The sequence below is a fragment of the Amblyraja radiata genome, chromosome 29 (assembly GCF_010909765.2).
Source record: "Amblyraja radiata isolate CabotCenter1 chromosome 29, sAmbRad1.1.pri, whole genome shotgun sequence".
Lineage (NCBI taxonomy): Eukaryota > Metazoa > Chordata > Chondrichthyes > Rajiformes > Rajidae > Amblyraja > Amblyraja radiata.
Genome location: NC_045984.1, coordinates 12,776,061 through 12,791,500, shown reverse-complemented (window position 1 = coordinate 12,791,500; position 15,440 = coordinate 12,776,061). Strand labels below are relative to the sequence as shown.

General features: G+C 43.8%; 1 protein-coding gene across 2 annotated transcripts in view; it reads left to right on the top strand.

The window, feature by feature from the left end:
* Positions 1-14,249: 14,249 nt before the first annotated feature.
* The window catches only part of mpnd (MPN domain containing), a 32,315-nt gene continuing 31,124 nt past the window's right edge, over positions 14,250-15,440 (top strand). For both annotated transcript variants that reach the window (XM_033046595.1, XM_033046594.1), the window contains exon 1: positions 14,250-14,460. In XM_033046595.1, coding sequence (XP_032902486.1) covers positions 14,457-14,460 — 4 coding nt within the window. In that variant the 5' untranslated portion in view covers positions 14,250-14,456. The remainder of the gene's footprint in view (positions 14,461-15,440) is intronic.

Here is a 15,440-nt window from a genome sequence, read left to right as displayed (position 1 = left end):
ATTTCTGAAGGCTCAGATAATTGTTTTCTTGTTTTTTTCCGTTTATAACCAGAAGTTTCGTTTAGTTTATAACTTTAGATTAGAAATGCAGCATGAAATCGGGCCCTTCGGCCCACCAAGTCCACACTGACCATCGATCACCCATTCACACTAGTTCTATATTATCCCACTTCAGCATGCTTTACACCTACACATTCGGGGCAATTTTCAATGGCCATTTAACCTACAAACCCGACCTCATTGGGATATGGCAGAAAACCCGAGCACCCAGGCCTGCACAGTGGGGCAGCAGTTGAGTGGCTGCCTTACAATACTTGCAGCACCAGAGACCCGGGGTCGATCCCGACTACGGGTGCTGTCTGTATGGAGTTTGTACGTTCTCCCTATGATGTGCATGGGTTTTCTCTGAGATCTTTGGTTTCCCCCCACACTCCAAAGATGTACAGGTTTGTAGGTTAATTGGTTTGGGTTTGTATACTTGTTCGTTTTTTCCCCTTCTTTTTTATTATTTTTAGTTCGTTAAGTGTACAGTCAGGGGGTCTAAATCTTTTATGTGTGGGGGGTGGTGGGGGGGAAGGGGGAAACTGCTTTTCTAAGTCCCTACCTGGTCGGAGGGGTTGCCTTCCTCCGAGCAGCGTCTTCGACCTGTCCTTGCGGCCTACCAGCGGGTCCGGGAGCGACGTTTCCCTGAGGGGACCGGGCCAGAACATCGGCGTTGGCGGCGGCGCAGAACATCGGCTTTGGCGGCAGTGCAGCGCTGGAGCGCTATTGCGGAGCGGGCGATGCCTTTCCTGGGTCGCCGCGCTGGGACTCCAGTATGCTTGGTACCGCCGAGGAAAACATCGTGGAGCCGCGGTTCTGCGGAGCGGCCAGCTGCGACGTTTGAACTTACATCTCGCCGAGATCACCAGTGTGCGGAGCTCCGTCTGGCATGGTCTGTTGGCTTGGAAGCCGCAGGCTCCGGTGGGAAGGCGGCCGTTCCTGGCACCCCAAGCCGCTGGGGGTTCTCCCGACGCCGGAGTACCATCACCCGGCGAGAACATCGGGCGACGTGGCGGCGACTGTGGAGGCCTCAATAGGCCCAACTATGGGTGGACAAGAGGATGGGGACTGGACTTTGTGCCTTCCCCCACAGTGGGAATCACTGTGGGGGGATGTTTTGGTGTTGAATTTCTTTATGAATACTGTGTTGTATTTTTATTAGTGTGCTGCATGGACATCAGAAGTTCCCCTGAATAAGGGGATTAATAAAGTATTTATCTATCTATCTATCTACTTGGTATAAGTGTAAGGTAGACAAAAGTGCTGGAGAAACTCAGCGGGTGCAGCAGTATCTATGGAGCGAAGGAAATAGGCAACGTTTCGGGCCGAAACCCTTCAGACTCTGAGTTTCAGACTCTGGAGTCTGAAGAAGGGTTTTGGCCCAAAACGTTGCCTATTTCCTTCGCTCCATAGATGCTGCTGCACCCGCTGAGTTTCTCCAGCACTTTTGTCTACCTTCGATTTTCCAGCATCTGCAGTTCCTTCTTAAACACTTGGTATAAGTGTAAATTGTCCATAGTGTTTGTAGGCTTGTGTTAATGTGCAGGAATCGCTGGTCAGTGCAGACTCGGTGGGCCAGAGGGCCTGTTTCTGTGCTGGATCTCTAAACTAAACTGAATTAAACCCGGAGGAAATCCACGTGGTCACAGAGAGAACGTGAAAACTCCATACAGACACTACACGAGGTCGGGATCAAACCCAAATCTCTGGCTCTGTGAGGCAGCAGCTCGATGGCTGTGCTACTGTGCCACCCTAAGTTCCTCAGTCACAGAAATGATTCAATTATTTCATGTTTCAGACACGAAGAATGTCAATCACTTTAGAAAATGTTCCTTTTGTTCCAATTTAGTACGGGAGTGAGATTGTAAGTCTTATTCTGGATTCAAAACTTCCTTTATAGATTGTCCAGGAAGACCAAATATAATTGTTAATTTCCCCAAACTCCCAAATATGATCAGATGTTCCATTTCTTATAACACTCCAGGTTATTAAAGCTCCAGTGAGGTTTATATATAAACAGCAAAAACAGTTTCAGGCCTTAGAGTCGGAGGATCATAGTCATACGACATGGAAACAGGCACTTCACCCAATTTGTCATGCCAACCATGATCCCCCATTTAAATTAGTCCCATTTAGAGGGATTTGGATTATATCTCTAAACCTTCCCTATCCATGTACCTGTCCGAGTGTCTTTTAAATGCTGTTATTGTAGCTGCCTCAACCCCCTCTAGCAGCTCGTTACATTTGCCCACCACCCTGTGTGAGATAAAGTTGCCACGCAAGTTCCTATTAAATCTTTCCCCTCTCATCTCAAACCTACGTCCTCTGGTTCTTGATCCAGAAAAGCTTCAGAACGTCTAGAACATAAAGAAAAGACTTTGGGGCACTGGGGAAAACAGTGGGGGAATTTAAACAAAACTATCCAGATTTTTCTTTTTTTTGCTTATTAGCTCTGCAAATAAGAAGGATGGAAGAAAAGATGCGTAGTTTGTTCGGGAAATTGCAGCTGGGAAGAGCACGTAGTCAAATTTCCAAGAATCATTACAGCCCAGTTGCTCGCTCACAATTGACTCATGCTTTCATGCTGCGTAAGGAAGGCTGACGTGGTCAATTAAGTATCAGGAAATTGAAATATGAAATGTGGGAGGTTATGCTGAAAAAAAGAAAAAAAGTCCCCTGATGCTTCGTTTCCAAGTTCTGGCGTATATGAATCATTTCAATGTAATGGGAACATTTATTTTTTATTTCTGTGTCTTCCAGTATCTTGGCATTACTGGAAAGGTTAGCATTTATTGCCCTTTCCTAATTTCCCTAGAGAGGTGGCATCAGCAACAATTAGTTGCAGCAACATAGAAACATAGAAAATAGGTGCAGGAGTAGGCCATTCAGCCCTTTGAGCCTGCACCGCCATTCAATATGATCATGGCTGATCATCCAACTCAGTATCCTGTACCTGCCTTCTCTCCATACCCCCTGATCCCCTTAGCCACAAGGGCCACATCTAACTCCCTCTTAAATATAGCCAATGAACTGGCCTCAACTACCTTCTGTGGCAGTGAATTCCAGAGATTCACCACTCTCTGTGTGAAATTTTTTTTTCTCATCTCGGTCCTAAAAGACTTCCCCCTTATCCTTAAACTGGGACCCCTTATTCTGGACTTCCCCAACGTCAGGAACAATCTTCCTGCATCTAGCCTGTCCAACCCCTTAAGAACTTTGTAAGTTTCTATATAACCCCCCCTCAATCTTCTAAATTCTAGCGAGTACAAGCCAAGTCTATCCAGTCTTTCTTCATATGAAAATCCTGACATCAGCAACAATGAAGCACTAGCAATATACATGTCCTTCCATATCCTTATGCCTATCCAAAAGCTTCTTAGACGCCTCTTTTGTATCTGCTTGGAAGGGAACTTGCAGACGCTGGTGTTCCCATGTACTTGACTCATATGTCCTTCTTGGTGGTGGAAGTCACGAGTTTGGGAGATGCTGTCAAAGTGGCCTGGGTACGGGACTGCAGTGCATTTTATAGATAGTATGCATTAGACCCAATGTGCACTGACATTGAAAGGAATAAATGTTTACACCAGTACATGGGATGCCAATCGAGTGGCTTGCTTTGTCCGAGATGCTACTGAGCTTCTTGAGCAGCAGTTGTGCAACGGCAGAGTTGCTGCTTTACAGCACCAGAGATACGGGTTTGATCCTGATTGTATGGAGTTTGCATGTTCGCCCTGTGACCACATGGGTTTTCTCTGGGTGCTCCAGTTTCAGCAGGTTTGTGGGTCTGTAAATTGTCCCTAGTGTCAAGTCAAGTCAAGTTTATTTGTCACATACGTATACGAGATGTGCAGTGAAATGAAAAGACAGAACTCGAAATGTAGGACAGAACTAGTGTATGGGGTGATCTTTGGTCGGTGCGGACTCGGTGGGCCAAAGGGCCTGTTTCCACACAGTATCCCTAAACTAAACTACACTTGAGAATTGTTGGTACTGCAGTCAGCAAGGAAACTGAGGAGCACTTTGTCACACTCTTGGTGTAGCTTATAGGTGAAGGAAAGGCTTTGAAGCTTTGGGAATGCTGGATGTCAGGAGATGAGTCACTCACCACAGGATACCCAGTATCTGACCTTCTTTGTAATGAGAATATTTAATCGGCTGTTCTAGTTGAGTTTTTGGTCAATGGTAACCTCGGGATAATGTGGTTGGGGACTCACTGATGTAACGCCATTGAATGTCAAGGGTACATGATCAGACTTTTTCTTGTTGGAGATGATCAGTGTCTCACTTCCAGCCTCATGATGGAAGGAAGGTTATTGAGGAAGCAGCAAAAGACTGTTGGGCCTCGGACACTGCCCCAGGAATTCCTGCGGTGATACCTGATTAACCTCTGACAATCTCAGCCGACTTTTATTGTATGGGGTATGACTGCGGAATTTGAAGAGCACCGATGAAGATTCATCAAACCAGAAATGTTAACTCTGTTTCTCTTTCCACGGACATCACGTGGCCCGATGAGCGCTTGAGGCATTGACTGTATTGATTTCAGAATTCTAGCATCTTCAGTTTATATTTTGTTTTTCTTTGAATTGTTTTCCACCAACGAGGCACATTGATTTCCGCTTTACCAGGTCTCCTTAACGCTACCTTGATGTCAAGAGCAACCGTTCCCACCTCACCTTTGGAATTTAGTTCTCTTTAGTCCACGAGAACAAAATAAATAGAAAAAGGATTAGGTCACTTGACCCACACCCTCCCTCCCAACCACCGAGATTGCTCCACAATTAGGGTCAAGAAGACTTTTGGTACATTGGTCTTCATCAGTCAGAGTATTGAGTATAGAAATTGGGATGTTATGTTACAGTTGTATAAAACATTAGTGAGGCCCCATTTGAAGTATTGTGTTCAGTTTTGTCACTCTGCTATAGGAATCAAGTTTCTTCTCCCTCTTACAATTAGTTCAAAGAAGGGTCTCGACCCGAAACTTCACCTATCCACGTTCTCCAGAGATGTTGCCTGACCTGCTGAGGTACTCCAGCATTTTGTTTCTATCTCTGGTAAAAAAACAACATCCGCAGTTCCTTCTTACTACATTATGGGAAGGATGGTGTTCAGCAGGAAAGAGTGCAGAGAAGATTTATGTTGCCAGGACTTGAAGGCCTGAGTTACTGGGAGAGGTTTGGCAGGCTAGGACTTTATGCCTTATAGCGTAGAAGGATGTGGGGTGATTTTAGAGTGGTATTGTATTACGAGGGAAATAGATAGGCTGAATACACAGATATTTTGACCCAGAGTAGAGGAAAACAAGAACTAGGGAACATTGGTTTAAGATGAGAGGGGAAATATTTAATAGGAACCCGAGGGGCAACTTTTTCCACCTTCAGGGTGATGAGTATATGGACCAAACTGCCACAGATGGTGGTTGAGGCAGGTACTAGAACAACATTTTAAAGATATTTGGATTGGTACATGGATAGGAAATGCTTAGAGGGATGTAGGCCAAGTGCGGTTAGATGGGAATAATATTGATGGGGCATCTTGGTCGGCATGAGAAGTTGGGCCGAATGGTGTTTCCACGCTGTAGGATTCTATAACTCCGTGGCCTTTTACCACAGTGCCACCTTCCTGCAGTAACTCAAGATCATTTGATTCCTTTGATATCTAAAAATCTATTGATCACTGTCTTGATTATAATTAGTGAACAAGTTTCCATAGCCCTTATTCAGTACTCAGGGTGTATACATTTCTTGTCATCTCCGGCCCAAATGGCCATCCCATTGTTTTAAGACTATGACCCATGGTTCTAGATGTAACATCCAGAGGAAACATCATCCTTGCACCTAATTTGTCAAACCCACAAAAATTGCGACGTCATATCTCAGTCCTCCATCCCTCGGGATTATAGCCCCAGTATACCCAAGATCCCTTCAAAGAAGAACCCACCCAATTCCTGGAAGCAATCTGATTACATTTTTATTAATCCTCCAGGATAGCAATTTATCTTCCCATTGAAACAGTGACCATGCCTATACAGGGTATACTTGCCACAGTCTCAACATGCTTCTAACTCAAATTACTTTGCAAAAAAAGTCCAACAACAGACCGATTGTCCTTCTAACTTCTTATTGTAAATCCGTGTTAACCTTCAGTGAGACGTGTAAAATGATTTATCTGTCCCTCTGAATACAGCACCTTTCAGTGTCTCATCTGTTATAGAATAAACGCTCTTCAATTTTTTTTCTATGACTTTGTGTTTCCACATTATATTCCATCTGCCATATCTGCATCCATCCATTCATCAAGACTGACTTCCCCCTGATATCTCTCCACTTTCCCTCATAACTCATATTTTTGTACTGCAAGCAAACTTGACTTAACGTCTTCATCTGAGTCGTCAATATAGACTTGTACACCGATGGGTTCACAGCATTAATTCCATGTGGAACCCCACCAGTCATAGCTGCCCAACTCAAAAGTGACCCATCTATTCTTACTCTATCTCCCATCCATAAACCAATTCTCAGTCCACACGGTACATTAAACCAAATCACATGCGCTCTAATAAAAATCTAAAACAGAAAGTACTGGAAACATCAGCGGATCAGGCCGCATCTGGGAAAAGAACAATGGAATGAACATTTTAAGTCAAAGATCCATCCACCATTTTCTGTTTTTATTTCCAATATCGAGTCTTTTGAGTTTAGTTCCCACGTGCTACAGACGAAATGTGTGAGAAGGAACTGCAGATGTTGGTTTAAAACAAAGATAGACACAAAAAGCTGGAGAAGGGTCTTGACCTAAAACGTCACCCATTCCTTCTCTCCAGAGATGTTGCCTGTCCCACTGAGTTATCTCCAGCTTTTTGTGTTTACCCACGAGTTACAATTGTGATCTTGTGTAGCACCTTAACGAAGGACCTCTGAAAGTAGCTGATGTTCTTTTTATTTCAAGGATTCCTGTGTTGTGTGTGTTTATTTCCCAATGTGTTTCTCTCTTTTCCCTCTGTTCTGCTCTGTGTCCTTTTGTCTACCTTCAGGAGCGTGTGTGCAGGAAATAAATAGGTGACGTACAGGGGGAGAGAACAAGAAAACAACAGGAGACGGACTGATGCTTGTGCAGAGCTGAGAGCAGCCTCTGTTGGCAAGTGAAGCTTACTGCATGATGAGCCCCAGAGGATTTCCTACTAACCAGGCTGACTCAGCTTTCAAGAGAAACCATTTCAGAGAGGCGTTTACAACATCGCAATCTTTGAAGTTACTTGTTCCAGAAATTATAGTTGTTGTACTTTACCTTCATGAAAGTTGTGCTGAATGGTGTCTCTTTTTACTTAATTTCTTCTTATATTCCTCAGTCGCTGCTTCACGGAACAGTACAGCACAATAACTGTGGGATATAGAACTGTCAGCTACAGAAATGGGCAGAAAAATGGAGCACTTGCAAGGTGTAGCACTTTGGGAGGTCAAGTGTAAGGGGAAAATATACAATTAATGGCAAGAGTCAGTTTATAGAAGTTAGGTTGGCCACATTTGTAATATTGCTTGCAGTTCTGGTTGTCCCATTACAAGAAGGATGTGGAGGCTTTGGAATGGAGGTTTATCAGAATGTTGCCTGGATTCGGGAATATTAGCTACAGGGAGAGGTTGGATTGTTTTCTCTGGAATGCTGAAGGTTACAGGGAGATTTGACAGAAGTATATAAAATGATCTTCTTCGTGCGTATGGCGTGTACAGCCGAATGTTGTAGGTCAACTTGTTCTATTTGATCTATTTGTTTGTGCACGTCGGGTTGATTGCATTAGTCGAAACAGGGTGGACCACGTGAAGGTTGCAATCCTCCACCCCTATAAAATGATGAGCGGCATAGATAGGGGAGACAGTCAGAACATAATCATACTTTATTAGCCAAGTCTGTTTTGCAACATATGAGGAATTTGATTTGCCATACAGTCATACCATTAAAAAGCAACAAAACACACAAAATACATTTTAACATGAACATCCACCACAGTGACTCCTCCACATTCCTCACTGTGATGGAAGGCGAAAAAAAGCTCAATCTCTTCCCGCAGTCGGGGGCCTTGAGCCTTCCATTGAAGGGACGATCTTGGCTCCCGTAGCCGGCGGTCAGGCCCTCCGTGTCGAGGCAATCTAGCTCCTGCATCGGGGGGATGTCAGCTCCCCGCGCAGGCGATCGACCCCGGATCGGGGCTGGTCGAACCTTCTGCGTCTTTTGGATCTTCCCGACATCGGTCTTTACCCCAGACTGCAAGCTCCTCGATGGTGAAATCCGCAGGCTGCAGTTGGAGCGTCTATCTCAGGTAAGGGATTGGCTCCAATGGTAATTCAACGTCTCCGCGGTTGGGCTCAAAGTCAGTCCCGAGCAAGGCCTCCAGCTCCACGATGTTAGGCCGCAAAGCAACCGGAGATACGATCCGGAAAACAATCGCATCTCCGGCAAGATAAGAGATTGAAAAAAAGTTTCTCCCGATCCCCTTCCCCACCCCCTCCCCCACCCCCCACATAAAACAAACCTGAGAACATTAACACAAACTTTTAAAACACACTAAAAATAATTTAAAAAAAGATGAAAAGACAGACAGACTGTTGGCGAGGCTGCCATTGTGTGGCTCCCCCTGGTGGAATTTCATGCATGGTGCAATTTAAACTCCATCTGCCATTTTTCTGCCCATTTCTGTAGCTGATCAATATCTCACTGTATACCTTAACAGCCTTCCTCACAGGCCTCGACACCAGCAATCTTGGTGTCATTTGTAATCTTACAAATGTCATCATTCCCAATTTCTGCTCTTGTCCCATTGGTAATGCAACCCTTTTTTTAGTCCTTGTAATAGCCTTCAAAGGTCCCCTCCTTTACTCATCAATTCACTTCCCAAGAGGATTACGGACCATCTCAGACTGCATCCCAGACAGATTAAGGATCTATGCAAAAATCTGAGGGCGGCACGGTGGTGCAACAGTAGAGTTGCTGCCTTACAGTGCTTGCAGCACCAGAGACTCGAGTTCGATCCTGACTACGGGCGCTGTCTGTAAAGAGTTTGTATGTTCTCCCCGTGTGGGATTTCTCTGAGATCTTCGGTTTCCTCCCACACTCCAAAGACGTACAGGTTTGTAGGTTAATTGGCTTGGTATCATTATAAAATTGTCCCTAGTGTGTGTGGGATAGTGTTAGTGTGCAGGGATCGCTGGTCGGTGTGGACTCGGTGGGCCGAAGAGCCTGTTTCTGCATTGTATCTCTAAACTAGACTAAACTCCACAGTAAATACAGACAAGAAGTATTCATAAATCTTTGGATTTCATTGATGTTGCTGCTGGTTGTATCCCTCAGACAATGTAGAACTAACAATGGATCCTCCTTAATTCAAAGCAGCAATTCTCCAATTACACAGCAGTATCTGTTACAACAATGTATCAAGGTCATATCATTTAGTACATCCAGTTCTCAGCAGTATAGACACACTCGCTATAAACTGCAAATACGTAATTCGGGACAAAACAATAATTTAAAAGAACATTACAATTCTTTATTTGGGCTTGGCTTCTGATAACCACTTTGAAAATGGAAGAATTGGCAAATATCTGGCCCCAGTGATATACTGAGCTTTGTAGAACAGAAATTGCCAGTTTCCATGTCTGTTCTGTGAGAAGATGTCTTGTAGGTGGGATGCAGCCTCGAGGTTGGTAATGAATAGGGGAAGTTAAGCCCAGGTTGCTTTCTAATAACTATGCTGGAAAACATGGTAAATATTACTGTAATGTTATTGAACTGAGTCCTGTGATCAATGTCTTATCATGAGTAAAGATGGTCATTGGGATGAGTTATGAGATGACAGTGGGTGACCTTGGAGTAATAGAGTGATACAGCATGGAAACAGACCCTTCAGCCCAACTTGCCCACATGGGCCAACATGTCACAGCTACACTAGTCCCACCTGTCTGCATTTGGTCCATATCCCTCCAAACCTGTCCAATCAAGTCAAGTCAAGTCTAGTTTATTCGTCACATACACATACGAGATGTGCAGTGAAATGAAAAGTGGCAATGCTCGCGGACTTTATGCCTGTCTAACTGTTTCTTAAACGTTGGGATTGTCCCTCCTCTGGCAGCTTGTTCCATACACCCACCACTCTTTGTGTGAAAATGTTACCCCTCCGATTCCTATTCAATCTTTTCACCTTAAACCTATATCCTCTGGCCCTCGATTCACCTACTCCGGGCAAGAGATTCTGTGCATCTACCCGATCTATTCCTCTCATGATTTTATACATTTAGGCAGAGCTCAGGGTTAGCATCCACAGGAATGGAAGGGAAATGTTATGAGAATATAAATTGTAACAACAAGCTTCAGGGAAGATACATGAACCAGCAGAGACTTGATTATTTCGCAAATCAACATTATCAAACATTCCTTCCCATTGCAGACTGACCTTGTGGTCAGCTCGCAATCTGCTGTTTTCTTACACTGTGACCATTTTGTTACTGTCTTAAAGATAAAGCCTTGCTGTATTTTCTTTGGCGAGCAATACAAGATTTCAGGCAGACTCATTGCCAATTTCGACATCACACAAGAGGCCTCGGGCAATCATGAAATGAGTAGAGTGGTTTTCTGGACTGCATTTGCATGCAAATGTGCCATTTCCCAAAAGTTATTTACATAAATTCAGTAACTTTGTTCTTATTTGTTGTCAAGTTTAGAGCAGCTGATGTCAGGGATGATCATTCAATATGGAAAGCTCCATAGATGCTTCTTGCTCTGTACAGATATTATAGACTTGCTGCTGTAACTGGTCCATTCAATGTGTGTCCACTAAATAGTTCCATGAGCTCAAAGATAGACACAAAAAACTAGAGTAACAGCGGGACAGGCAGCATCTCTAGAGAGAAGGAATGGGTAATGTTTCGGGTCGAGACTGGGTTTGAATTCATTGATCCACCGTGTTGGCATTCACTGTGGGGGGGAAAATGTAGAGTTACAGAGAGTCATGGAGACACACAGCATAGAATCAGGCCATTTGGCCCACAGTGTTCATGCTGATCTTCGAGTACCCATTGGCATTGTTAACATTTACCTGCACTTAAGGGCAAAATCTCGGGAGAAGGGAATGTAATAATATCTTCATACTTTTCCAGAAGAAGTTAGCACTTTTTCTATGGTTTTATTGGAGGATGAGATGGACAGCACAGTGGCATGGCTAGTACAGCAGTGGCCAGGTTCATTCCTGACCTCGGGTGATGTCTGTGTAGAGTTTCCTTCAGTGCTTTGGCTTCCTCCACATCTCAAATATGTGGGGGGTGGTAGGTTAATAGGCCATGGTTAGTGCCCCCAGAGTGTAACTCAGCAGTAGAAAGTGGCAGCGGAGATGGAGGTTTGACGGGAATGTACAGAGAATAAAATGGGTTAAGGTAGGATCTGTACAAAAGTTCCAAATGTAGGATAGTCGGCATGGATTCAGTGGGCCCAACGCCAAATTCTGAATCTTTCTATGACTCCATGAGGATCCAGAATATCTCAGACAGAGTTCAACCCATCTGCTATCTCTGTGCACCCTGTGGTTCCAGTCATGGTGGTAAATGTTATTAATATAAATGTGTTTTTGATGATCGGCATGGACAAAATGGGCTGAAGGACCTGTTTCCGTGCTACGTGACTCCATAACTCTCTCTAACTCTACATGTTGGCCTCAGTGAATGTCAACAGAGATTACCCCTCTCCACCCCACCACTTACCACTACAACAAGGTTGGCTGACAACGACAAGGTGGCTGACAAGGTTTAACTAGGCCTCTGGAATAAGCAGGCCTCAGGTGGCCTGCAGCTGAGGTTCAATATCTGAAGGGGCCTATGAGCCATTGACTGTACTTGAAGGGAGGTCACTGAAGCCTTCTTTTCAAAGAGAGGTAATTTAATTTGATTGTTTCTCATCTGACATAAAGAGGTGGATCAAGCTCAAGGGTATTCAAAATTGGCAGTAACTTGAGATGCCAATGACTGAACACAAATTAGTTTTCAGGTTCAAGAAGTCAATGCTGCAATGTTGCAAAAATAAAAGCCAAAAGCTCTGGAAATACTCAGCAGATCAGTCTGCTTCTATGGAGAGAGGAGCAGGAATAAGCCATTGGGCCCTTCGAGCCTGCTTCAACATCCCAATCATGACTGTGGTCTTTCATGTCTATCTTCCAGCAGTATTCCCATATCCTAGATTACCTCCATATTCAGAAATCTATTAATCCTCGTTCTAAATAAACTGAATTTCTAAGCCTCCGCAGCCATTTGTTTAAACATTTTCAGAAATTTGCCACCCACTGAGTGAAGAAATGTTTCCCCATCTCTGACCTAAAGAGCCCAGCATTATTTTGTGACTGTGGCCCTGGTCCTAGATTTCTCAGACAATGAAATGACAGATTTGCATCCAGCCTGCGGAGCTCTGTAAGAATATTGTGACTGAATGAGATCAGCCTCTTGTATCTCAAGAGATTACAGTTCCATTTTCCTTAATGTCTCCTCATACAGTAAATGCACCATGCCTTGAATCAGGCTGATGAATCTGCACTCCCTGTGTGGTAAGTCTATCCTGTCTTTAGTAAAGATAGGATATGAAAACTGTACACTAAGTCCCTCGCCAAGATGCAGTACGACATATTTTCTCCTACCATCGTCCTCTTATAATAAAGATTGATATACTATTTGCTTTCCTAATGTTTGCTATACCTGCATGTTGGCTCTCAGTGACTTCATAAGTCATAGGAGCAGAATGAGGCCATTCGGTCCATCGATTCTACTCCGCCATTCAATCATTGCTGATCTATCTTTTCCTCTCAACCCCATTCCCCTGCCTTTTCCCCTTAACCTTTGACACCCTTACTAATCAAGAACCTGTCAATCGCCGCTTTAAAAATACCCAGAGACTTGGCCTCCACAGCCATATGTGGCAATGAATTCCACAGATTCGCCAGCCTCTGGCTAAAGACTTGTGCACAAGGACATTTGGATTCCTTTGAATATCAACATTTCCCAATCTAGCAATACCAGTCTGAAGGAGGGTCCTGACCCAAAACGTGACCTATCTGTGTTCTCCAGGGATGTTGCCTGACCCTCTAAGTAATTCCAGCATTTTGTGTCTTTTTTTTGTGAACCAACATCTGCAGTTCCTTGTATCTAGCAATATTTTAAAATTGTTACGTTCCTTTGTTTTATGCATGGAAGTGAATAACTTCATATTTTCCACATCATATTCTACAGGGTAAAGGTGCGCCTTGTGGCTTCACAACAGTGTCAAGGTCACTTGCATATCATTCTCACACATACAAGGATGAGGTGCAGATTTTCAATATAGTAAGTGCATTAATAGGGGAACAAAGGGTCAGGAGCTGCTGATTAAAGAAGGAAAATGTCTTTCAAGAAGTAGGTGTGCGGTCCCCAGAGCCTTAAATAAAACTTCAGCCTTCTCTGTACAAGTAGATGCTCGATCTTTCCCTTGTAGACCTGTCCTCTCCAGAACGTGCAAACTTCGGACAGACAGCACCCATAGTCAGGATCGAACCTGGGTCTCTGGCACTGTAAGGCAGCAACTCTACCACTGCGCCACTGTGCTGCCCAGTGGACATATCCGATTCGTCATGGGTCAGTGGACATATCCCAATGAAAGGCGAGTGATTTGAAATGTTAACAGTTTTTCTTTCTACAGACATTACTGTGTGCCTCTTACTCTTCCTATTTTTATTTAAGATTTCCAGTATTTCATGTAACAAAATAAGCCATTCACAGGGCTATTATTAAACAGGAATTGGCATTGGCCTATGGAAGGAGACGTTAGTTTAATGATCAACTGATAACTCAAAAGTGAAATTTAAAAAACGCAGATGCTGGAAATCTGAAATAAAAACAGAAAATGTATGAGAAGGTCATCAGATCTGGCAGATCTTTAGAAAGAGAAACAGCAATTTAAAAATCGAAGATCTTGGTTAGTATTTTCAGCATTTTCTGTCTTTATTTCCAGGTGTTAAAGAATGTCTTGAAAGGGAATTTCAAAAGTTTCGTTTTTGGTGTTGATGGGATTCCAATGATGGAGCAATTAAAGTTAGGGATGAACGAGAGACCTGAATCAGTGGAAATCAGAAACATTTGAGTGTGTGTGTGTGTGTTTGTGTGTGAGAGGTGAATGAGACACGTGGGATGTTTGGTGTGTGTCCACGTGATGCGGTGGCAGATTGCTGCACATCCTCGGGGCGCCGGGCTGCCTCTCCCATTGATAAATCTGCACCAGCTAAACCCCAGCGTTACCACGCCTGTTCTGTTTCCCCCCTCCCCTCCCCACCTCACCTCACCTCAACAAAAACAACACGAAACCAACAACCCTCCTCAAGAACAAAACCAAACAAAAAAAAAGAGCTTCTGACAAGAATGGGTGAGTCTCATTGAAATATTCATAATTATGATTAATTTTTAAATTCCCTATCTGCCACTTTATGCCGGGCCGCGTTCTTCTGCGTCGCTTGTATTTTTACTCTTTGCTTTTGACTTTAGGAGCTTTTTGATTTATTTCCCCTCCCCATAAATTTAAAAGTGAAAGCAACACTAACCCAAGTGCTCTTCACTTTGCTACAAAGGGAAGACGCATGGTGCAACCTAACCTGCTGGGCCTGGGGGCTAGTAGCTGACGGACGGCACCCTCGACCAGTTAGCGTGCCGAGCCCGTGGTTGTTACTCTGGTCGGCGGCCAATGACGTTTGCTCGGAGGGGCGGGCTTTCCGTTCCCATCAAGTTAGGTTGCGACGCAGGCAGTATGGTGTTTGTCCTGGACATGGTTTTTCGCATAACCTACTGCAGGTTTTGACTAAAACATGAAACGTAATCCTTGGTGAACGTCTTATTAAGAAAAAATAATTTATTTTGCAGGGACGCAACTTGCATCCTTTAATTTTTTTTTAAACCAGTCCATTGAAAGCATAACTCAAGTGCAACTGAAAGGTCATCAGCCTGGAATCTATAACATCTATTCCCCACTCCACAGATGCTGAGTATTTCCAGTATTTTCTGTTTTTTTATTAAACATTGCCACCATCCACTTTTCTGCATCTCAAGCCCAGCTCATTATACCCAAATAATTTGGGAATAAATTATTTGAAGTTCTCCTTCTTCCACTGCACGTACTCAGTTATTCTAACGGATCAAACCAAAATTTAAAAAAGGAAAATTAAGTTAACTTAAAAAAGTTGCAATAGATTGCAGTCCTCAAAACTTTTGAGTTAAGAGATATAGTGTGGAAACAGGCCCTTCGGCCCACCGAGTCCATGGTGGCCACCTGTACACTAGTTCGATGTTATCCTATTTTCGCATCCGACATACTAGGGGCGATTTTACCGAAGGCAATCAATGAATATACCT